This window comes from Pundamilia nyererei, unplaced genomic scaffold (assembly GCF_000239375.1).
Source record: "Pundamilia nyererei isolate P.nyererei 1_Seehausen unplaced genomic scaffold, PunNye1.0 scaffold00087, whole genome shotgun sequence".
Taxonomy (NCBI): domain Eukaryota; kingdom Metazoa; phylum Chordata; class Actinopteri; order Cichliformes; family Cichlidae; genus Pundamilia; species Pundamilia nyererei.
The window spans coordinates 1764639-1790856 of NW_005187488.1; the positions used below are offsets into that span (position 1 = coordinate 1764639).

At 40.9% G+C, this 26218-nt stretch overlaps 1 protein-coding gene across 1 annotated transcript; it reads right to left on the reverse strand.

Annotated features, from left to right (window-relative positions):
• Positions 1–1375: 1375 nt before the first annotated feature.
• tmem108 (transmembrane protein 108) lies at positions 1376–25893 on the reverse strand. The gene is made up of 4 exons (XM_005738897.1): positions 25839–25893; positions 7795–9006; positions 6606–6757; positions 1376–3867 (listed from the first exon to the last, which is right to left on the reverse strand). Exons 1-4 carry the CDS (start codon positions 25876–25878, stop codon positions 3751–3753), a joined length of 1521 nt encoding a protein of 506 aa, XP_005738954.1. The 5' UTR covers positions 25879–25893; the 3' UTR covers positions 1376–3750.
• Between the last annotated feature and the right edge of the window lie 325 nt (positions 25894–26218).

Consider the following 26218-nt stretch of genomic DNA (forward strand, 5'->3'; position numbering starts at 1 on the left):
GGGCTTCTTCACTCTCCACTTCTTAAAACCCGTCTCTTTTCATTGGCAAGAGTGTGAGAGCTGATTTTTAATTGTCCCTTTGGTCAGTACTTGCTGTTTTAAAGCCCTTTATGAATAAAGTTAGCTTGACTTTGCTCTTCTTGGCAGAATTGGTTCATTTAAATTGATTGCTTTTCTGGCACAGACCTGGCTTTTAAAAATAACCCACACATTTTAATAGTGTTGAGGCTGGGGCTTTGGGGAGGCTATTCCAGAAGCTTAATGTTAGCGTGCTTTATCCATTGCAAAACCAGTTTTTATGTGTGGTTCACTCAACAGTGTCCACGTTTCAACTGTTTAACTGCTGTTTGGGGTGAAGTTGAAGAATTTGGAGGTAGTACTACTCCCAACATCCAGTACAACCGGTAGCAAAACAGCCCAGGAGCATGATGTTACCACCACCATGCTCAAGAGCTGAAAGCCTCACCTTTAATCCTCCAAACATACATTCTTGCCATTGTGAAGAAATAGCTCCATCTTTGCTTTATCTGTTCATGAGGGCAGCTGCAAATTTCAGCCAAGTGTGAGGGTGATGATTTTGGAACAGGGGCTTCTTTCTTGGTTGGACAGTGACGCTGGTATTCCAGCAGCTCCCAGTTCATGGCAGACTTGTGCTTTGATGGTTCATGGGTTGTTCCTGAACATCCCAACCAGTTTCCTCTTATCTAAGGATGGCGGTTTGGGTCTTCTTCCAGACTTCGGCAAAGTTGTGACACATCCAAATAACTTGCACTTACATACTTGGCTCCAGGAGACCGTCCCAAGTTGTGTAAATATATAATTCGCCTTTTAAACGTTTCTCCGAGTTCTTTGGACTTTCCCATTAATCTCAGTATTGCTCAAACCAGTGAGTGCTGTCAAACAAATCCTTTTTATTTGGCCAAGAGAAAGTACCAGCTGTAGTAAATAATGCCTATGTGTATGTGTGTGTGAACTTCTAACCCCAATTTTATATTAAATATCAGTAATGATGGTTAAAGTTAGAATGTGTTTTCCTTTCAAAAATAAGGATATTGAAAAAAACTAGCAAAACAATTAGTCATTAATTAATTTACAAAGACTTTCTACAAAGCCAACAAATGGGTGAATAACACTGACTTTAAAATAAGCTTCCTCTCAGCAGTAAAGCAGGCTTGTAAACAGATTACCGAACTGACGTCAGCATCCCGAGCCAGAGGTCACTTGACCAGATGCAGCACCAGTGCACAAAGAGAAAAATCCAGCTCGCTGCCTCAATGGATGTGCTGTGCTCGGCAAGACTGTTTACAGTGCGCGTTGCGTAATCAACAAACAGGTAGCAGCTAACTAGTCAGAACAAATCAGACAAACAGAGTAATCCATGGGTTTTTTCCCCCATTGTTTTATTGCTCAGCAGTAAAAAGTACAGTGTGTATACGACAGTACAAAAAATACATAATGTTGAACACTGCTCCACCGTGCCACTGAACATTTTTGTAAAATATCCACGTTTTGAGCGTGCAAAAAAACAACAAGCCCGGCTGTGAGCATCCAATGCGGGAAATATCAATTAGCTGTGTTGTTCGCCATCACCTCTTCACCAGGTGATCTCAGAACAACATCATACAATACGGAGAATCTTCAGCGACAGTAGAGGCAGACAGCATTGATTACTGAATAAAACGGCAGCGATGCAAAAGTAAAAACAAATGACAGAAGGACCACAGATTTAATAATGAAACTAAATATCCAAACGCACTTTTGATTAAATCGCCTCTGTACGTGCTCACAGCATTCTTCATTTGTCTCAGTATATATATATATTTTTAAATTTTTTGTTTTTATTGCCTCTAACACAGCCTTTGACACGGTTTGCAATACTGGATAAACACGCCGTCTATGGAGGGAGACACTTACAGTAGCAAGGGTGGTCTAAATGTTTCCAACAGCAGCGAGGAACTCTTTCTCTCACATGACCGGTAGCTACTCCACGATATACACGAGAGACAAACAGACGGGACAAACAGAGGCACACACAGGAACGGACGCACAAAAACTGAGCTGAACGTCGCGCAGAGTCTCAATTAAACTTTAAAGTAACCGTGACATTTGGTTAAAGGGGGCGGCACGTCGCAGCTCGCCTGCTCACACGCACGCCTCAGTGCACCTACATGCACACGCATACTGATATATAAAGGGCCAACGTAAGGAATTAAGACATCTATGTGGTCCCTCTTCGGAGAAGCTGGTGACGCATGAGGGGGGAAGGCCATTTTAAGTCCGCTCCATTTTTTTATTGAGAGCTGAAAGCTGCTATTCAAAACTGCTGGATGCTGGACTCCACATCGCCCAAAGACCTGCTCAGACTGACCGATAAGACCCAAGCCTGTATTTATCAAACTGCCGAGGGTTAAAATTCACCTAAAAACGAACTGCAGAACTGGTGAACTTGTGTGTTTCCATGCTATCACTGTCTGCTGCACAGCACAGCTCCGGTCTTCACTGTTTTTGACAGTTTTTCTGAGGCTAAGGTGTTTGGAATCATCATGCACTGCTGCCTGCGTCAAAGCCCCTTAGCTGGGATATAATTCCTAGGATGTACCTCAAAGTGTAGCAGCTGTATACCTGATTTCATCTAATGTTTAAATTTCTGTTTAGAATAATAATTTTTTTAAAAACCAAAGTGAATCAGTGAATTCATAAAGGGCCCAGCTCCCAGAAACATCTTCTCACTTTAGCGAGTTTTTATTGCTTTGCTTAAACTGTGACCGTGAGGTTTAATTCTTACTTTCACAATAGAAACGTATTGACTCTACAAATTAATTTTAATGTTTTATTTTGTGTATGTTTAATAACCAGGATGCCACTACAGCTTTACACCGTCCCCTCAGACCCCCTAGTCCCCTCGATACCTGGCAAAGCTTGTCTGTCTCTGTGTTTTAGGCCTGTGATTGACTGGCTCCAACCTCTCAGTGAACCTGAGCTGGATAAATGGCCAAAAAAAATAGATGGATGTTTAATCATCTTCTTAATTAGAACATTACCAGATAAAAAGAACATACATTTTTAATATTAAAATGTGCTGTACTGGGTAAAATCTTGCAATTGTCGGGTCAATCTGTGTATCTGACTAGTCTGAGCAAACTGATCATTTGAAAGCCACTCTTAAGGGTTGAGTCATTTTAATGCCAGTCTTTACTTTTAGTTCTAAATGATCATTTTTAGTAAGTTTGATAAATACAGGCTCAGATTTCACAACCATTATTCCTCCACATATCCCTGCCTCTCCTCCCCCCGACTTATCTAGGTGCTTATTCAAGTTCAACAGGCTGTAAGTATTCAGGGATTGATTTTAAAGGAAAGTTAAACTTACAAAGAACAGCTTTAATCTTTTTTATAGCACATGTGTCTCTCTCTAAAGCAGATTTTGTGTGGCAACATCCACAGTGCACTCACCATCAAGCCACTGCAAAGAAACAAAACCACATATACTCTGTAATTTTATAAAGACAATAAAAACCTTTATCACAATTAAGCCTTTTGTAGAAAATGTACATCAGAAAAATACGCAGGTGCATCCTCGTAGTAAATAAGCGTCTGTTTACGCCGCGCTTCTTTCAGGTTGCTCTTTGTGTTTGTGATATACAGTATAAAGTCGAAGTCTCTGAATATTTACCACATATATAAAATAGACAAGAACAGCAGGGGGAGAGGAGGACGAGGATCTGCAGAGCTTCTCGCCCCTCTGTGTCTCTATATGGCAGAAGCTTTGTCTCTGTTGATGAAGAGGGTCTCCTGGCAGAAAGGGTTAACCAGGACCACGCTGCTGCCGCTGTAGTCTCCATTAGGGGGTAGACAGGTGTCATGATCCTGCAAAAAGTACATGCACAAAATAAGACGTAGTGGAAAAAAAAATGAAAGGAGGTGTAACTGTTAAGCAGCAGCTCTAATTCATGATTCACACTTCAGGGCTCACCGTTAGCGCACACGCTACTGTATCTGAGTCTCTCTACAGGCGACGAGCAGCAAGTTTAGCGTGGAAGAGGACAGATAAAATATGGGTTTTGTGCACATCAGGGCTTTTAAGGAGATGGTGAACAAAGATATGTGGAAAAAAGCTCAGCGATCAGAGATACAAAGGGGAGGTGGTGGGGAAGATGTAAGAGCCTCACAAGTGGAGGAACAAAAAGGGAGAATGACTCAGAAGAAGGCAGCAGAGGGTGTTAATCTAAGTGTGCTGGGTGATGGTGAGTCAGCAGTAATGAGGTGGTGCAGGAGGTCGTTTTGAAAAAGTCCTTTTTCCTCCAATCACATGGAACTACAGGAACACCATCATCATCACCATCACCATCATCAGGTTTACAGTCATTTCTGTCATTTTCCTATAGCACCAGGGAGGCTACAGTACGAGGCTTCTGCTCTACGGACACGTGCAAAGCTGTAAACAACACCTGGGTGTCACCAAGGGCATCCTACACACGATCCTCAGCTTCCCTCTCCTGACACCTCCGACAGGCGGCAAAGGAATGCAAATTGAGGAGGCAGAGAAATAAAATAAAGGAAACACACAGAGAAGATAATAAACATGCAAAGAGAGCAAGCAATGGTGCATAAAAATATACGGTTAAAAAGAATAGAGGGGGGAATTTGCAGAGAGAGTATAATATGCCTCTGTTATATCCCATCTTTTCCAACAGATGGCGCTGCCATGCACCTAAAAACAACATATTACACTCTCTGCTTTGAGCTGGACTTGAGCCTACAAAGCCTTAGTTTTGCATAAATATGAATGGGTTAGTTAAAAATAAAATAAAACAAAATAAATAAAATTGCATGCTGCCTAAAAGTTTCCAAGCCCCCTTTAAAAAGCACACCGATTAGGGGAATGTGTGTAAAATTATCATCATTAAGTGCAGAATATTTCTAATTAGTGGGAGACAGTAGCTTAAAAATGACCTGGTTTGCAGATTTTACAGTGTAAAAGCCTTACATCACTTTATTAAAAACCTGGGAGCTTCTGGTGTGGAGCGTGATATCAGATATAATGATTTGCAGAAGCAAAGAGGATACACAGGATTTAAGGAGTTTAAAGCGTCAGATAAAAATCTTAAGTCAAATATGTTGGACATCTTGTTATATTTATAGGCAATGTCTGACGAATTATACGAAAGTGAGTTTACGGAAACTTCATGTAGCTTATGGACGACGCCGCGAGGTGAATACTGAAGAATCCAGATTTGTCTTTATCTTGTGTTATGTGATTTGTTTTGGAATGAATAAAGACTGAATTCATGCCAGAACACTATTTTAAACAAACTAATGATATAATACAGTTGGGAACAAGATGATTTTACCAATCCCAAAGCTACTTACAGCAAAAAATAAGTGGGAACACGTGTGCTGAAAGATTAAGCTGTGAATTTGTAAATGGAAACGCTGCCAATTAGTAGAATTTCTTGGTTCAGAAGATTTCTACCAGAGCTCAAAGCGACATGAGAATTAAAGAGACCAAAGTTTAGCTTGGATTATCCATTTGTTCACAGCAAAACATAAAATACGTAACATGACGGAGAAGGAAAGATATGGAAGACATGTTATTTACCACAAGAAGATGATACAGACCTTTTAAAATGAAAACGCAGACCTCATCAGCTGCTGTTTTATTGATCTGTGAAGCCTAAATGTGTTTTTCTGTTCTGTAAAGCCATTTGTAAAATAATATAAACGCATCATTGCTTCAAAGATTTTTTTTTATGTAGTCAAAAATCCTCAACCAGACCAAAAACATTATAAAAACAGCTCAGTGTCATTTTATTAAATACGCATACCCAATCATTAAATTTCATCATTAAATGAGTCTTTCTGATAATTTGAGAATGACTGAAGATCTTTGATCTTTCTTAAGGTTTATTTATTGATTAAGCTTGACAGATTTTTGTCTTTTATTCACATTTTTTTGTCTGCAGTAATCTGAAGCACCTGCAGTGGGTCCCACCACTCGTGTTTATGAAACACTGATCTTGGCTTATTAATGCTTTTCTTTTAAACAGATTTAAATATAATGAATGCTTGTTGGATGCCTCAAAAATATCAGAAAATTAACTTTAAATCTTTGGATTTTTATACACTGGTTTCTATCTTTTGAGCATGCACAGACCGATATTCTTGATAAATATAACTAAAATGATGCTTCACTGAAAGTTTGCAGTCTTGTATGTAATTAAACCCGCTCAGCTGAGGTTTATTGATTACTAATACCAAGTTACTAATAATGTATCAGTAAAGACTACTCAGTATACTGACACTGAAGCCAGTCTTTGAGATTCAGTTGCTGCTGTAAGTTTAAGTGAATACTTGATGTGAAGAACTGTCTAAGAATCAGATGCCCTGAGGAAAAATTTGTCTTTTGCTTGTTCCAAATAGCATCCTCGTTAATCGCAGCGGCACAGCGTCATGCTCATGGACATGGATCCTCTTGTTGTTTCCATATTCATTAAATGCATTCTGCTGACTGATAGCGAAACGTCAAGTAAATGTGCGGCCTCTTTAAGTGTGTGCGGTGCAGAGCAGTAACAGAAAGGCAGCCTAACAGTGTCAGTAGTTTGTACCTCACTCTCCAGAGTGTGTATCTCTCTGGGCAGCTCCACGGCGTGTCTGCTGAAGTAGTCCATGGTGATGGCGTTGTTCCAGTAACTGAGGTTGTTCTCCTGACTTGAAGACTTTTTCTTCCTCCTCATGCAGCACACAGTCAACAGCACAGCTACAGCGGGCAGAGGGAAAAAAACGAGGCTCAGCACAGAAACGGGAATAGCTGCTGCTTCAAAAAGCCTCTGAAATCACCCACACCTGCTGCTCAGCAAGAGCCTGTCATGTTTCAGGACAACATGCTGCAGTTGGAAATCAATACTGCAAATTCTGAGCTGCCAGTCGTTCGGTGAAAATAAACGAGAAGGCTTTCAGGAATCAGAAAGTAAAAGTACTTCATTTTCAGTGGGCTGGAGTGCACAAAATTATATTTTGCCTTGGGTGGAATAGCTTTTCACCAGTGAAAACCTTTTAAACCAAATTAATTTCATAAGGAACGGCCCTGAAGTGTAACTGGAGGCTGTCAAAAGGGATTCTGGGAAATCTAGAAGCTGACTGAGATAAACAAAGACAAGAAAAGTCAAAACTTAAGAATGAATTAAACTCACTTCAGAAATGTAATAAAATTACTAATAATGGTTAAAATATGCATGTGTTATAACAATGTGATCTACAATATAAAATACTGGGACCTGGTGCGGTGTCATTTTTTTCCAATAGTGAGATGAGAGGATTAACACATAGGCTGCTGCTAAACCATTAAGGGTTGAGCACAAGCACATTAAAAACCAAAAAACACACAAGATGTTACCTTTTAAATGATTTTCATGCAGCTTTTCTTAAACGTTTTAACTATGGCATGTGTAAACTTAAATTGGATGAAAGAAGGTGGAAGCTAAATCGATAAAAAACAGGTCACCACAAGCAGGTGAATGTAAAGAGGTTAAATATGAATCTCAAGCCACAACCAAACAAGGGAAACCCACTAACTTAGATATGCCTAATCTAACTAAGCCCATTTCCCCTTTTCTTCCCACTCTTTATGTGAAACTACACGGTGGCTTCTGTGGCTTCTTATTAAATATACAAGTGTGACGGTGGTATAAACTCTCTGCAGTGCAGCAGACGATTGAGATTCTTTAAATACCAAACCATTTCTTTCAGACAGAATGTGACTCTCTTTGTTTTCCAAGCTGCTCTGGTTTTACTTACAACACGAGGACACGAGCACACTGATGGCCAGCACGATCCACACGATGGCCATCCTGCTAAAGCAGATGTCCTTTTGGGATGACGTGGAGTCGATAGCAGTGCCTGGGTTGTGGCCAGGTGTCGGGGTGGTGATTGGCAACTGTGTGATCTGGAAGTTCCCGCTGGTTGTGGAAGTGGGCTCTGAGCTGTTTGCCTGCTGTTCCATCTTGACTGATGTGCTCTTGGAGAAGTGCTCCCCATATGCAGTTGCATTCCCTAGCAGGTCAGTGCTGTTACCTTGAACAGAACCTTGAGACTGACTTTCCACAGTGGGGATGTCGTTCGCTGCAGTGCGAGTGGCGGGCGTGAGTGTTGAATTCTGTGTTGTGACGCCCGTCACGGTGGACGGGGCGCTGGACGCAGTGAAAGTTTGATTCTGTGGTGGGCTCTTGACAGTGACAACCAACTGAGCAGTGGGGGGCTCGTCCACTCCATGCACCTCGCGAAGGGTGATGGCGTGGTGCGGGGATCCTACAGCGTGATTCCTGAGTTTCAGGCCTCGTGCAGCATCAGCATCGACTGAGAGTGAAGAGGGGGGCTGCAGGCGTGGAGCATACCGCTGCCCGAGTTCCTCTACACTCAGCTTCTGAGGCCCTGTGTGGTTTGCATCGAGTGCATCCCCTTTTTCTGCTCCAGAGCTGGACAGAGGTGCTAGGGGGTTTGGGGCCCCTATAGCAGCAGATTCCACATCTATATTTGGCCTCTCTGCATTAGGAAATTTAGGACTGCTGCTGCTGCTGGCCTGGTTAGTGCTGACTGTAACTGGGTTATGGGCCCTGACCAATTTGTGCATGAGACTTCTGTTTACAACATCAGAGCTGGGCTCTTTGGGGTGATTCACATGACTGCCAGTGCTCACAGTGTTTGGGGTGACTCTGTCATAACTGGGAGGATCCTCACGAGCTAAGTTGGAAGCTTGGGCAAGCCGATGCAAGTGTAAAGGGGGAAGAGCAGACGTAGGAAGGAGGGCATTTGTGGGTTGCATGCCTTTGGGTGACCATTCCCCGCTACTCGACCCCTCCTGATGCCAGTCCAGGGGTGGAGGTTTGGGCGAGGACAGGGGGCTGCTGTGTGTGACTGCCATGTAGACAGAGTCCTGGGATGTGTGGCTGAGGTACAGCTCCTGTGCTGATGACACCAGTCCTGCTGGCAGTGCTAGGAATGCTAGAACACCTGCAGATGCAAACAGAATAACATAGAAATCCTTTTTAGTCTCACGAACTCTTGATTGTTTCCTGTAAAGTTGATTTTTTTAAAACTCTTTTTTTTCTCCTGTGCATTTTGTTTAGCAAACCTTGATGAAGCTGCAGCCCTGCGGCTATAACTGACTGCTCGGCTGTTTAGTTGATAAGTGTGGCATTGTCTTGCATTCATTATGCTTCTTAGCCTTTAATCTACTGAAGCGTTATGCGTGTCAGTCACCTAGTTTAACTAGATTGCTTTATTAACTGCATTATTCACTAGAACAGCGCTACTGCGTGTATCTGTGCATGGATAAGGTGGCAGCTGGGACGGAGAGGATGCTTCTCTCCTTGGACACGCAGTTCTCTTGTAATAAAACAGTAAGATATAGCTGCAAATAATATTCTTAGCAATCCAGTTTCTATAAATGTTCTTGTTTAAAGCAAGACATCAGGAAAAAAACAAGTTTTCTCATGTGTAAGTCATTAATTTGTCCTTTCAGACAACATTTAGATTCATTTTTTTACACATTTACCATTGGACAGCCGCACAAAATACCTGAGTAACCAGTAAAGTACCACATCTATATTAGTTAGTCCATCAGTTAAAACTTGGTTATTTCCTAATTTATGAAGTGTTAAAAAGAGATATTAAAAAATCCCCTCTGTACAAACCTTTGAGTTTCAAATGTCAACAAGCTGAAACTAGAATTTTTAACCTTACTTTAACCAAAGTTTATGGGAAATTATGCACTCTGGTACATTAAATATATAAGGTCTCATTTGCATATTTAGACATGACATAAAAAAATAGAAAAATAGTAATAGAAAAAGATGATTTATCATAAAGGAAAAATGCTTACTCTGTTCACCTCTTACACTGTCCTTTGTCATCATAAAATCGAGTCAACAGTCAGATGGTGAAATGTGTCTTGTTAGTAGACATAATGACTTCTAATGATTTTCCTACAATTAATACAGTAGATTGATTTATGACAGTCTCAGTGTCAGTATGGCCTACTTAAAATGCTAAAGCCATCTCTAAGAGCTTGACAGATTTGCTTTCTCAAGCTCAGTCCCGTAAGGAGGCTGCGTAGTGACAAGACATTAGCAGGTGCCAGCGGGGAATAGTGTTATCTGGACAGCTAGAAAGTCATAGAGGGAGGAATGTGAAAGGGCTTATTAATTTCCACATTAACTCTCTCCTTTCCACCCCTTATTTATACTTAATCACAACTAATCCGACACATTAGCAGAGTCCCCACTGTGCAGACTCTATATTCAGACAACAGACTACGCAACAATAAATATCATCTAAATTCTTGTCTGGTATACAGTCATAGCACAAAGAAAGCACAACACGGTCTTCAATTTGAAGGTTTTACATATCAAGACATAATAAAAACATCTAGTCCTTAGCTGGTCTTATAATTAGGTAAATATAAGCTCAGATAAATTACAAAACAAATGGTAAATGGTAAATGGCCTGTATTTATATAGTGCTTTACTAGTCCCTAAGGACCCCAAAGCGCTTGACATATCCAGTCATCCACCATTCACACACACATTCACACACTGGTGATGGCAAGCTACATTGTAGCCACAGCCACCCTGGGGCGCACTGACAGAGGCGAGGCTGCCGGACACTGGCGCCACCAGAGGCAACGGGTGAAGTGTCTTGCCCAAGGACACAACGACTGAGACTGTCCAAGCCGGGGCTCGAACCAGCAACCTTCCGATTACAAGGCGAACTCCCAACTCTTGAGACATATAACAGTTTCTGAAAACCTAAGAACATCCTCATTGCTTCCAAAGGAATTAAGAGACTAGGTAGAAGCCAGAAGCTGCTAATTAAATGCTCTTGATTAACTGTTAATCAGCAAGTGTGAGCATCTTTATGAAAGCAGAACATCTTGTCAGATGCTAAGGAGGCATGAGAAGCAACTGGTGCCGCCCATCAATCTGGGAAAGGTTAAAAGGCCATTTCCAAACAATGTGAAGTCCATAACTCTACAGTTAGAACAAGATTATTCACCAGTGGGAAACACTGAAGACAGTTTACAATCTTTTCAAGAGTGCACATCCCAGCAAATTCACCCCAAGGCCAGACACTACAAAAAACAAAACCCACAAGAACTACATCTCAGATTCTAAATTCCTCAGTTAGCGTGTTAAATGTTAAAGTTCATGAAATTACAATTAGGAAAACAATAAAGAAGCATAGGAAGGCAGAAGAAAGCCGCTTTTTTTTCTAAGAACATGGCAGCACAGCTTAGGTTTGCAAAGTTGCATCTGAACAAACTACAAGACTTCTGGAACGATGTCCTTTGGATGGATGAGACCAATGTGGAGATGGCTGGCCATAATGCACAGCACCACACTAGCCAAAAACCAAACAGCATATCGGCACAAACACCTAATGCTGACTGTCAAGCACGGTGGTGGAGGGGTAATGATTTGGGCTTGTTTTGCAGCCACAGGACCCGGGTGCATTGCAGTCATTGAGTTGAAGTCCTTTATATAGTTAAGTAAGTAAGTAAGGCAAAAAAATTATTTATAATTTTTCAAGACAAGAATCACAAAGTGTTTCACAAAAAAAATAAAAAAAATAAAATCCAGGGCATTTAAAGCAACACAGACAAAAAGTAAGACAAATGCAATTCACAGATCCACAGAGTCCACAGATCGTAGCTGTATTAGCAACGGTGTCACATGCGAGTACGTAGCAGATTTGGTCAGAAGTCTATCTGCGGCGTTTGAACAACCTGCAGACGTTCCAAGGAGTTTTTGCTTAGACGTATAAACAATGAATTACAGTATGCTTGGCCCGATGCACAATGCACAGCAGCAAATCTGCAGAAAGGATGAAAAAGAAAAGAATCAAAGTGCTGTGATGGCCAGTCAAAGTCCAGACCTCTGCCTGACTGAAATGCTGGGAACTTTAGAGACAGTAGAAAGTACATAAACAAATGCCTGCGAAGTATTGAAGCTATGGTGTACAGAAGAGCGGGCAAAATTCCTCCACAACTATGTGAGAGACTGATAAAGTAATACAAAAAAAGAATGACTTTAAATTACTTCTGCTAAAGGTGCTTCTACAAACTACCGAATCATAAGTGGCGTTTAGTTTTTGACACAGTGCTTCTCCAGTTTGTCTTCGTTATTGTTAAATGAATATGACATGGTGTGATATTTCATCCGTGACTGATCATCTGAGGTTTATTTACCTTATTTTAAAATCTGTTAAGGGCTAGATCGACTATATCTTGATCATTAGGAATGAAACAGGATGATTTCTTTTTAAAAAGACTGCACGTTAGTGTGTTTTAGTCACGGTTACTGAAATAAGGAAGCGATTAAGTTAGTCTGAGACCAATCACTGGCTTATTGCTTCAAGGTTAAGACCAGCATTACTTAACATTTATCTTAATGACAACAAATGCCACAAACAGACCATTATCAGTGTGAGATCACTCTTCAACTTCTCAGACCTGTCTGTGGCACTTGGGTCAAATGTCATTCCTTCCGTCTGTGGATGTCCAAAGTAGGAATGTCGAAAGATTCCCTAAACACTCAAGAAATAGTGTATTTGATAGAGGCCATATATTTATTTGCTGCTGATAAAGTGGGGTTTTATGTTGGGTTTTTTTTTGTCATTAATAGGAAAGCATGTCAGCTTATTTTAGTGGCTCATTTGAATGTTTCTACCAGTTTATGGTAAATCGAGTGCTGTGACACATGCGAATGAGCTCTATCAGGCTTTAGTGGGATCAGATTTGACTGATTACACTAACGATCATCATTCACAATCTTTTATTAAAAACTGGCTTAAAGATTAGACGGAAAAAAGGAAAATACAAAATATTTATTCTGTTTAAACCTTATTCAATTTTTATGTCTATTATAACCTTAATAATATGCAATGGTCATGCTGATGACAAACGAAAACCTCAACAAATAAAAATGGAAAGGGAAAGAAAACAGCTTGTGTACACAGGCAGAGCTGTAGACCCTCAAACAAGTAAATTTGAGGCTAATTCATTAAAAAAATACCTCAAAACACAGTCACGAGGTACTAATATGACTGAGAGGTTATGACCATCATTAAGGAGCAATGGATAAAGACAGAAACAGAAATCTGGGTAGAACGTACAACAAAGAGCTGCAGTAAGAGATCAAATATTATTAGTAGTATAATTTATTCGCCACAGGAATATTTTTTCCATTTTCTTCCACGAGGGGTTTAAAATACACTCGGGCAGAACCCCAAAGCACTGACTATTTAAACTCAGCCTCTGAATCATTAATCATATTCCTCCATACTCAATCACACAGACTTGCAGGAGAGAGGGTCCAGGCACTGCCTTCCATTAACCAGGTCTGTCACGTCTCTAATCCACAGAGCCCGCTCCAGACCAATGTCTGGGGAGACAACACGCGGGGCCATTGTTGATTTATGGATGCTCTATTTTTCCTCAAATTATCTTTTAAGCAGGAGAATAAAATGCAGCCTGTCAACTGTAAGGTGTTTAGTCTTTTACTGATGCTGGGTAATGTGAATCGTGTGCATATTAGGACAAAAATCAACCTCCGAAACGAGGCCGAATCACTGAATCGGGACGAATTAAATAGTGACTCCTTGGATAGGAAGGTGTAAGATGTCTCCGTGCAAACTGAAACCACGTAGATGCAAGAAGGCTTTAAATAAGGAGATAAAAGAGGTAACGGAGGCCGATTAAGAGAGAGGATGTTTATCATGACGGGGTCTGGCTTGAGTCATGCCTTCAATCAGTACACAAGCCTGGCTGTCACAACCCGGCAACCTGACACTCTGCTGCTGAATAAAACATAGCGTCCTTTTATAAAGTTATGTCAGAAATGAACAAACTAAATGCACTGACACAGATTCTCCCGGCTAGTTCAAACATGGGCTTCTCTGATCTGTAACCAGCGTGGAGATTAATATTCATTTAGGACTTTGCAGTTTAGTCGAATTATATTTTATTAAACATCACATCTAAAATGTGAAAAGGGCCAAAACTGATTTTTTTTTTTAAAGTTAGCATGCACTGATGTCTGACTGCCCAAATATTAATTAGTGCAGGACACAAAATGAGGTCAACCTTTAGATTCTGTTTTAGAGGTGTGGAGATTTATGATTTATTAGCTTTTCTGAGTGACGCTCTTTCTGATGTAACCCTGACATTTACTTTTATAATTACTGGGGACCAGTATGCTTTTACACTGGTGGATTCTCATATTAAACGTGGCTAAAGGTTCAAATATTAAGGTCAGTGCAAGCCGACCTGCTGTAAACACTCGACACTTGGCTCTGTATGATGTCAAAGAGAGGATTCCCTTAATGTCGCCGTGTCAGGTGCAGAGCTCTGTCCTCCAGTGAGGGGCAAAGAAAGTTGGCTAAAACGGATCAGGTGGCCAAAGAAGGCAGCAGGCATGCTTCCAATTCTGTGATCATGTGAGATGAAAGAAAAAAAACATTACAGGACTCCTTCAAGGCTCTCTAATTGAAATTAGTTTTGTGTGGCAAGGTGTTTCAGTGGCTAGCACTACTGCCTCACAGCAAGAAGGTTCCTGATTTGAGTCTGTGGCCTTCCTGTGTGGTTTGCATGTCCTCCCTCTGCCTCCATAGGTTTCCTCCAACAGTCCAGAGAAAATTAGGTTCAACTGGTGATCCTAAATTAGCCATCGATGGGCAGAATCAGAGCTCTGAATGGTGCAGAGAAATGACACGTGGTGGAGTTTCTCACCGAACCAGAAGAAGTATAACTCAATAGAAAGGAAATAGATTTATTTGGAGTGACTGCATGAAGAGTCACTGCTGCTGAGTTTCTTTGAAATACATTTTCTGAACACCACAAGGCAACTTCAATTTAGTGGCATTATATTTAAAAGAAGACGGGCATCTCCACAACAATCTCCAGATACCATAAATATCAAAACTGGACAGCTAGCAACAAAACAATTCAAGTAGTGCCAGAGGCCAGAGGAAAACAGATATTTGATTTTGTGGGGAGCAGTTATGAGACCCTCATGGCAGATAACTTATGCAATAACTTATGCTATATTGTGGCTGTAGCTTTGCCTGTGCATATTTAATACACTATTATGAACAAGGTGGTTTATTATACTGTAATACTAAGAAATCAATGGGCATCCACCAAAAAGGCTTTACTGCACCTCAGCACTGATCATTGAACCTGCAGGTCTCTGCAGGAGGAATTCTTACATTATTCCCTCCTTTTGCTTTGATGACTGTGCTGCCTAACACGTCGGTCAAATACAGTTTAAATCTGGGGATGTCCACAACACACTCATCAATCCATTCTGCTAGTTTTAAGGGTTAGTTTGCAGTGATCCTCACAGCAAATGAGAGCCAACAGGTCCCCTCATTGTTGACTGCTTTGGATTTTTACGTTTTGTGATATTTTTCTATGCAGTATAGCATAAACTGACTTTCTTATTAAACAGTGGTGTGTTTGTGGTTTGAAAAAAAAAAAGAGCTGAGACATGAGGAGCATCTCCAACGTCTTGCTTGTTGCTGTATCCCTACAACTGACTCTTCTGTGTTCAGCTGAAGACTAAAAGTAGCAGCAGTTAAATATAAAAGCATACAGAACGACACAGCACGGCTGAAGGAAAATGTCGGCACTCCAACTGATGGTTTAGCCTTATTGGGCAGATTTAATAGGAATAAAATAAATGGAAGATGGTGACGGGGTAGTATGTTTATTCCTTTCTCTCTGAAATAGACTTTATATGCAATGCACCCTCTGACGTCTGCTTTACATAAACCCAGATTGCACAGGAAAAGTTACGTGTTTAAAAACAGGAAATATAATAATATAATAGGTGAGTTATCGTGTTTTCTGCCCTCTGCTACACCTGCATCTTTATTTTTTTCTGAAAACAGGAAATCAACCTATTCCTGACCTGTACAGTCTGTGTTGTTGAATTTCTGTGTCTGCAGTGATTACATGTACCTGCTTGTCTTTACACATACACTGTGCTGCACACTGAGCCAAATGGGTGTAATTTGTCATGACGGCTGTGTGTCCGGCGAATGGAGAGAGAGTGTGAGCAGGCAGAGAGCCTGGACTGGCCTCCACAAAGGCACATAGAGGGGTATTAACAAGAGAAATTATTGAAAAGACCAGGGAAGTATCCTGAGCTTCACTGACATCCATTACTGAGTAGAAGCACTGAAAAGAAAACGAGAAAACGGAGTGCAAAGAGGGAAAAAGGGTGGAAAATGTGCACGAGTGGGCCTGATCGTGCACCTTTTCCTGTGTGTTTGATCACGCTGAGACGTGGACAAAAGCAAAAAGGTTAGACATGAAAAACTGAGCTGGAGCAGGGCACACAGAGAAGCATTTGTCATAGTCAGCGGCACCCGTTTACTCAGCATGCTTTTTTTCCCCTCCCACCCTCGTGCATGTTGGCTGTTTTCAGTCTGACATGATATTTTCTCGCAAGCAGAAAACCCCCCACAAAAGGAGTCAGACCACTTTCAGTGGCGATGATGAAAGAAGGAGTGAGGAGGCGAGTGCGGAGTTTGAACCTTCGCTGGTGAACTGAGGCTTTTTCTCCTTTCACGAGGAGGAGCCCGTTTATCACTCGCACCAACCTGTTGCCTTCGCTATCTATGTCACTCAGACGATCACCATCAAGAAAAGCACATGCTAATATCATGAAGACAAATAACGGCCCGGCTAAAACTACTGCGAGACTGTGCCCTCGTTTATTTGACTAATGGTGTCAACCTGTTTTCCATTATAAAAGCGCAGGGTGTACAGAGGCAGAGAGGGAGGGAGGGGCAATTTATGCAAGAAAACCTGCTGAATTAGGGCTCTTTTGAGTGCATAGGAAAACCGGTGACATTCGCTGAAGTCCTCCATTGAAGCCACGAGGGACATCAATAAATCATGTTGCAAAGCAGGCACCTGTGCGCTGATCCAAAGCAGGCTTTGTCCCACTACTCATTCACAATTAGATTGAGAGGCCAAAGCCTCTGACTCCGAATCTAAAGTTACACTGTGATAACCTAACATTTGCTCCTGAAGCTGAGGAATCCTGCCTTATGTTTTGAAGCCACTCATAAGCTAAGACTTCAGTCCCACGGAACAATAATCTTCAGGTGCAGTGCATCATGAATCTTTTGGCTTAATCAATCATACCGATGCACTTAGTGTACGGCATGCAGGCTATCAGTGCTTATGCACTAGCCTGGCTGCATGATCAATCCTAAAGGGGGGGTGGGGGCTACTCGCAGAGGAGGCTGGGATATTTATCTTTCTTTCCAGGGGTCACCTCCTGCTACGTGCGACGGAGAATGATGTGGCTATGACGTGTACGGCGACAATCTGCCTATGAAGCGGGTTCTGGAGGCAGGCTGGTTGTGCCGTATCATCAGTGGGCAGCTGCCAGTGCCACTATTCAAACTGGAGGCTCTACAGGAAGCCAAAAATAGGAGCTGCAAAATCATCCATCAATAAGACTCGTGAGTCGTGGTTCGTCAGGCTGTACTTCTGAAATCCTTCTGCTCTGTCATCTCCCTGCTCAGCAGCATAGCGGGGAGTAACAGAACAGTATGCAGGGAACAAAAAGCCTAGATTCAATGAGAACCTAGACCAAGGTCAGGTTTATAAAGAAAAAGAACTGCAGCGCAAAGTTGCATTAAGATAAAATACCTGACAGTACATTTTCTGTCTATTTCTGCTCTGGGTGCTGTTAAAAATAACTGTATAAGCAGTCTGTCTGTTATCCAATAGAAAAATAATTTGGGTGTAAACTGAATCCTTAGTTAATCAGTTAGGATAACATCTATTGATACCAATACTATTTTAACTTCATTTCAACTTTTCTGTCAGAAAACATTTTCTGTCTCTAGACAAAGTACAAAAACAAACACCTGTGATGTGATTTGTGACTCTCAACGCTTTATTTAATACTTGAGAGGAAATAGATGAAAAATAAATATAAATATCAGCTATTTATATAAAATAACATCACGTCACAGACTATTTTAGCTCCAGACTGTGGTGGTTCTAAAATGTCTTATGTAGACAGTAGTTACCAAAATTATTAGATTAGAAAACTGTCAAAAACTTTGACAAAACTGAAAATAAGATTTTTATTTATTAGTCAAATAATGAAGTGAATTCATCTTTTTATACCCAAATATTGTGCTCAGTTAAAGTCAAAAATTAATCAAGCACAATATTTAACTAAATTTGTCTCTTCAGGAATGCAAGTAAATAACTCTAAGTTGACATCTTAATAAAAATAATAATAATTTGCTTAACTATACTATTTACAGTTATATATTTATATATTCATTTATTTATATTTTTCCATTAAAAGTATAATTTCCAAACCCTACTAACCCTACTTGTGGATTAACCATCACAGAAACATCAAAAATGATTTTGGTAATTACCAATACTGGTACTTTAGGGCAGCTGTGGCATAAACCTTACATTTTGTGCTGGTCTAATACATTTCTTAAACTTTGTATTTTGATTTGTAAACCAATAATCTGTCTACATTTTCCTAGTTTCCAGCTTAGATAGCAGCTGTTTTACTTCAGAATTTCAAGAACTTGGTACATTTCAAAGGTTTTACTCCTTCATAAAAACCTCTTCAGAGCTTTTTGATGTCAATTAGAATAAAAAAGGTTGAGCTGACATGTTACATGTCGCTCCAACAGGCCGATGACACGTGCAGGTGCACAGTGCTGTGCACGTCTGAGGATTACCCTTTGATGGCTCTGTGATATACACAACTAGATCCAGTGCCAGTTTAGTGGATTTCGTCCACCTCTCTCATTCCTGTCATTAATTAAAGACGGAAAACCATTTACTGTCACACCGACGGCCACTATAGGATCACCAGTTACACTGACAAGTATCTTTGGACAGGTTCAAAGATAGAGGCTTCCTCTGGAAGGCGACTGACGCACCACTGTGCTGCACAGCTATTTGTTATATTGGATAATTTAACTACACTATTAAGGTTATTTAGTCTTCTCTGCTTTCTACCTTCTCTTAGTTTAGTCCAAGGTAAATGGACTGTAATTTATACAGCCCTCTTTTACTATCACTGTGAACCCAAAGCTCTTTTTACACTGCAAGCAGAATCCACACACACATTTCCAATCTTCACCCAGGTAAACATCAGAGGGTACTCAGGGTGTAATATCTTGTCCAATATCTTTGACCTGAAGCCCCGCGGTGTTTCTGAGGTTCCTCCTTAAAAATGACAGGCCCAAAGTGAATCAACTGTTTCTCTGCGATTACAAGCTCTGTGTAAACTATATTGGTATCAAAATAAAGCTGACACTTGTGAGACTTCATCAGCAGTGCAAGCAGAGGCCATTCTGTCAAACTAACTGAGGATAAAACACAGAAAAGTATAAAGGAGTTTTTCCTGGCTTGGTCTTTTATAGCATATAGCTCTCTTGAAAATTTGATGCAGTAGATCCTTTGGGGTTCAACAGGTTAATACAGAATTTGGAAGCTGGGGATTGAACTGTCAACCTTCCTAATAGTAGGCAACCTATTCTAAACTCTAAGCCATCATAACTGACAAGCTTTTAGGTGAGGGTGGGAGCTCTGTGATTGGAACAAATAGAATTACTTGCTTGCACTATTGCACACTATCCACACATCTGTTAACCTATTTTTATTTACAAAAACAAACAAAGAAACAAAAAAAACAACAACTTCAGAGCAATTTCAGATTCTAAAGTCGACTTCCACAGTTGATTGTGCATAATTAGACTAGACTAGATTAGACTAGATAATTAGTCTTGATTAGACTTTATTGAAAAAGTGGTAAATGGGCTAGTTCTTTGCTGAATAACGCTTCTCTACTCTACTTGAACAATTTAAAGCACTTTATATAACATGCCTCACAAGCACTTTTTTCTGTCATCCACACATTCATACTCTGATGAATGCATCGGAAAGCAGCAGGGTTCAGTATCTTGCCCAAGGATAATTAGGCAAGGAGAGCCCGGAGCACTCTGGGACAGAACAGCCAACTTTCCAATTAGTAGATGGCCTGTTCCACCTCAGGAACAACAGGCTAAACCACAGGGAAAGTCACAAAAAGTGACGATAAAAGAGTATTGGTACAAAGTTTTGGTACTTTCACCCGCTTGTGAACAATTCCCTTGGAATCACAAGTTCTTTACAATCAAGCTGAACAAGCAGCAAAAAGAGAGCCGTTGTTTTTTGTATTCAAATGTTTTTTTAATACATGTAAATGAAGTAAGTTTATTACAACCTCCGTGTCCTAAAGAGTGACTAAAGGTTGAGATCTCTCTTTCTTTATAAGAGGTGCGGCAAAGGTTTTTTTAAAAAGTGTTGTTAGTCAGAAATAATGCCCGTGCTGCATTAACAACCATAAATCCACAAGCAGATTGTTTCTTTGTGATCTCACTGAATAAAATCATTAACCAAAATGTCTGATATGCAAATGTACAAGAACGAAAGGGAATTACTGTATGTCCACTATGTCTCGTAGTCTAATGGGATAAACATGCCAAACCGCTGGTTTAGAAGCTCCAAATCACTAAACCACAGCCCATAATTAAAGATGTCCTCCTCACCGCCCAGCCGACCCTCCGTGGATCATATTTAGCCTCATTTATGCTAATAAAAACCACTCCACGGTAGCAGACAGCCCTCTGTGGGATTCCCCTTCAATCCTCTGGGGCAAACGAAGATGGCTTTATCTGCAGCTCTCATCAGAATACCAATGAGCCCATATCACACCACGCCAGCACACACACAGCACGGCTCGTCTCCCCCAGTATAAAATCAGTCCATATCTCAACTTTTGAGGAATAAAAGCGGACAGAGCCGAATCAAAGTAATCATAAAGCTTAAGAGAAGTTTTGTTAAAGGTAGTCCAAGCCTTTAATTTAAAGCTTTGACGTGCTGTCACAGAACCACAGAAACAAATCGGATCCATCAGCTTCAGGCGGACAAAACCCTTTATCAGCCGAGAGCTGTCTGACTAACTGCTGCTAAGATTTGATTATCTCGCCTGGACAGCGAGCCATCAGCCCCGACTGACTTCAGTGGTCCCACTGCACTTCTGTAACAGTTTCTAGTAGGCCTGCTGTGGTACTACTTCAATGTGTGCCACCACAGCTGCTACCATTGGTTACTGTACCTATGATACCACCAATATCTGCTTTAATATAGTTGGTAATAATAAAAAACAAATAAAAAATAATAAAATAGAGTCTAAAACTATGAAGACGTTTCACACCCCAGCTCCTCTGTGATTACTTCTTTTGAATTTGACCAAGTGGCCGCCTCTGAAGTTTAATAAGTTGGAGTTAAAAAGTGCCCGAAAGCTCCAGAATTGAGAATATATTCACAGAAATGTTGTAAGAAAAGTAAAGATCATTCCCAAAAGTGTGCTTACATTATATTAATAGAAGACAATAAGCATAAAAAAGCTGTGATGAGTATTGCTAAAGCATATAGTTAGGTCTGGATCTGGTGACCCTGAATCTTCCCTTAGTTATGCAGCAATAGGTGTTTGCTGCTGGGGGATTCCCATGATGCACTGAGTATTTCTTCTTTAGTCACCTTTCTCACTCACTATGTGTTAATAGACCTCTCTGTTGCATCACACTTCTTATTCATCTCTGTCTCTCTTCCACAGCATGTCTTTATCCTGTCTTCCTTCTGTTGCCCCAACCGGTCGCAGCAGATGGCCCCGCCCCTCCCTGAGCCTGGTTCTGCCAGAGGTTTCTTCCTGTTAAAAGGGAGTTTTTCCTTCCCACTGTCGCCAAAGTGCTTGCTCATAGGGGGTCATATGATTGTTGGGTTTTTCTCTGTATGTATTATTGTAGGGTGCACCTTACAATAGAAAGCTCCTTGAGGCAACTGTTGTTGTGATTTGGCGCAGTATAAATAAAATTTAAATAAATTTGAACTGAATTAAATCTTTGTAAATCTTGAATTTCTCATAAATGACTGGACTCGTGTTGTGATTCTACCATATGACAAAATGCCGGCACAAATCATGGTTTAGTCGAGAATTGCCATCCATCAAAAAGTGAAAAGCAAGCAAAAACATCAAATAACAAACAAACCAATGAAAAGAGGTTCGTTATCATATACAAGTCATGGAAGTTCACCAGAGGCTTCAAACCACATGTAATAACCGGCAGGAAATCACTTGGATCAAATAAGATAAGATTATTTCCATAATCCCAGTGAGAGATGACATCACTAATATAGCCATTTCACACGCACGGCTCCGGGTGTAAGTACAGATGCTCCACCCACCAGCTTTGTTTATGAGGGGCAGCCAATCAGAAGTAAGTTGGCTATAAAAGGATGAACTGTGAATTATGCAAAGCGCTGATAGTGGAGTAGCCCAAGAATAACAAAGTCGAGCTGGAAATCAACATAATAAGGCCCCTCGGAGACAAGCTTAAGATCAAAATCGATCTGAAGTCTGTTTCATAAATGAGTGGAGCGGCTCAGCAGACAGATGAAATTGGGGTTGTACTGGGAACCAGATTGCAATCAGTGAAACGAAGTACAAGGAGGTATTTTAGAAAAACAAACCGCCACAGTATATAAAATTCCAAAGGAGAAAAAATGCTGATATACTCACTAAATGCTAATATCCTTTTACTGCATCTATTTGCCCCTAATAATGCTGCAGTCCACCTCCTGCTGCAGTCCACCTCCTGCTGCCGTTACACCTCCTTCTGCCCTTTAATATGTATGGTACTTCTATTCAGAGTTGCACTGAGACGTTTTCAAAATGTTTTTTTGTTCTGCAGCCCTCCTTTGTATCCGCAAGATACTTACTTTCACACAAAGGCAAAAAAAAAGGCACATGCCATGAGAGGAATCATGTGCCTAAAGCTGCTCAGTTAATCAGGAAAGCCACTCATTTTAGAATTAACATTTCTGTGACTCACAATAGAAGCTCAAACTTAGTATGAGCATTGAATTAGCTTGTCAGTTTGAATCTGTGTGAAAGGGCCTTTCAACTGTACTGCTGGGAAGCCGTTTTTATTGCTACAACTGCTAATCTCGCTCGTGACTTGGAAAACAAGAAAAATCCCAATATTCTTCATTTTGGAACGACATATGCATGCGTATAAATAAAGTGGCATCTTTACAGTAGCACAAAGAGCCAAATTCCTTTGGTTTGCTTCTGGGTGTGTCTCAGCAGATAGATGAGGCACATCCTCTGGGACCTGTGGGACAGTCCCGGAGAAGGCTTCGATATGGGCAGGGCGGTGGAGAGGCGGAACAGGGAGGTCTGCAGATGTGGGCTCAGAGATAAGCGGCAAAGCTTGGGTAACAGGATAATGGCTTCCTGTTTGAATTTGAATTGTTTGTCAGCTTACAGCAGCTTTGAACGGGGACGTGTTTATCTGAAAATCTGGTGGAGAGAGAATGCGAAAACAAGAACAACAAAGGGTCCTTTTGCTGTTTACTGGGATAATGATTTAGCTTCGTCGAGTGTGACAGCAGCACCGCACCTGACAGGAAGACGAGAGATTAAACAGGAAGTTGTCTGGAATCTGGGCGGAGCGCTGAGCAGCAAATCTGCAATTACACAGAGTCACAGACGCTGACAGCGTCTTCGAGAGAATTTTGGCATATTCACTTTGATAGTGGCTTTATAAAGATGACAAAGTATCCAACAGCACGTTTCAAAAATACAAGACAAGAAGAAGTCAGATGGGAAGATTTCTCAAGCCCTGTGTACTCATTTACACATTGCTCCAACTGGCCTTTTCAAATTTTTATTTATTCTAGCTTTGGAGGCAAAAACTCAATTTCCTAAAACAAATTGTGACACTCACTGTCCCGTTATAATATGGGATCATCTGTCCCAGTTCTTCTCTATCTGAAGCATCCCTGTTCATGCCTGCAGCCTTGAGATGTTAAGGCACATCTGTCTCTAGCAGATGGCTCATCCAGAGAGAGAAATGAGAAACAGATACAGGTGGGTCTCTCGTTTCTGCACACTTGATTGGGGAAACTAATGGAAAAGTTATGCGCCCGAGGAAATTCAGGACTGGACTCGATCTCCAACTGAATGCATGACAGCAAACTGAGCTTTAGATTTACCAGGACAAATTCAAAAATAAAATCCACACAAACCTAGACGACAACTTCAACTCAAACTTCTTCTTTTCAGGTTAAACGGCTGCAGGGTGAGCTCCCTCCACCTCTGCACCAGCTTAAAGCACTCAGCTCACAGCGGTCTAGTCCAAGTTTATCACTTCTGAGGGATTGAGACAGACTTGTCAGACAGCCTTGGGCTCCAGCGCCCTGAGGTGGAGCTTGGGGGTGAATACCAGATATCATCAGCCCTTTCAGCTAACAGTCCTGGAGCCTGGTGGGTTTCAGTGTGACCAACATGTTCCATATTCATGTGACATTCTGCGGCGGTAGCCTGCCAGAACTTTGTACATCGGGCCTTGATTCTATCCTGTGAATTTAAAACAGCACGGACCTAAAGTATGACAATAACGGGGGGTCCAGCACTGTATGTACAGCATCTGATGTCCACAAACAGGGGATCCCTGACGGAATGGCCTTCAGCTATAGAGGAATTTATATAAATAATTTTCTTTTCTTTTAGAAGATAAGTTGCCAAGAGACGCATGACTTAAAGTTAGAGAAATTATGAAAACACTGGAATAATTTACTGGCAAACGATGAAGAAAGCTGCATTCTGGTAATTACCACATTACAACAGCTAACATCTGGAAAACTTAGATTTTCTCTGAACACTCCAATATAACCAATTTGGGAATAGCAGCATAGATATAAACTGTATATCAAAGATGGACGTAGCCCCCTTGACATTAACTGTTGGTTAGTGAATTCGAGTTTTAAGGATTTTTATTTTGTAAATTCGCATTTCTAAATTGTCTACAAGTCCACATTTGGATGATAGGGTGAAGTGGTGGTGAGGTTATCAGCTAACACCAGACTCCAGACTATATAGGGGGATTATACAGAAATGAATACATGTTAATTAGTGGACTGGACTGCTTCTTGTATAATGCTTTTCCACTCTTACTGAGCATGCAAAGTGCTTTTGGACTATGAGCCAAACTCAGCTGCTCACACATATACAGACATCAAGCATTTGCATAAATTGCCAACCAACAACTCAGGATTGAGTATCTCGCTCAAGGATGCTTCGACATGCAGACCAGAGAAGTCTGAGAGTGACCTGATTTTTGTATGCTACTTGGTGGTAGGATATAAATATTCAAAATGATATTTTTAATGCTATTTTAATTAAAAAGGTTCCAAAAGCAAAAATATAGTGAAGAAGTCAAATTCAGTCACTTGAGCGGTGATGTGACTGAGCAGAGAGCTAGTGGCTATACCCCTCTGTACTTAATAGAGGCTGTAAAGCTTTGATACACTTTCAATAAATTAGTCTTTTTGTGAACATTCAATGTCCATTGAAAATGTTAACATTGGGAGTCTATAGGGAGAGCCTCTAGTGCCCACTCAAGCAAGTGCAGCTTTAAAATGGCTTAATTTTTCAGTCCTCTAGGTTAATGCTTGACTCTAAACCATTTTTTGCTTTCGTTTTATCTTCACCTCTATGTTTCTATGTTAATGCTCCATATAAATCAAGCATGATAAAGCTGCAAATAAATAAATGTTTTAGAACAATTTAAAAAATGGTCGCTTTCTTCAAAACCAACCAATCTTTCTGTTTTGCATGTGAAACGTCGACTGGCTTGCTGGGCCTCCCTTTTAACCCCCCACAGGCTTTACTCACTCAGCAGCTGGCAGCGCAGGACCTGTAGGCTTGTCTTCATGGTATCATGTGCTCCTCCTCCACAGTGCTCATGGTTCTCTGAGAGAAACACAGCAAAAAGAAAGCAAGGTGAGATGAAACTCAGGGCTTGGATATCAACTCGCATTTAAATGATCGTTAAACGCCAGTGTGATAAACCGTGACTATGTATGGAACGCTTTTAGCAGAACAGACAGGGGAAAGGACGAGATCGCAGACAACATCGTCCAGCTTAACCTTGACAGCTTAATCCTTGTAATGACTGCCACCCAGCAGTTACACCTGTGAGAGCAAATTAATTACATATTTCACAAATCCAGGTAGGACTGCAGTGGTGGTCAGCCTCAATGGTCGGGCTGCAA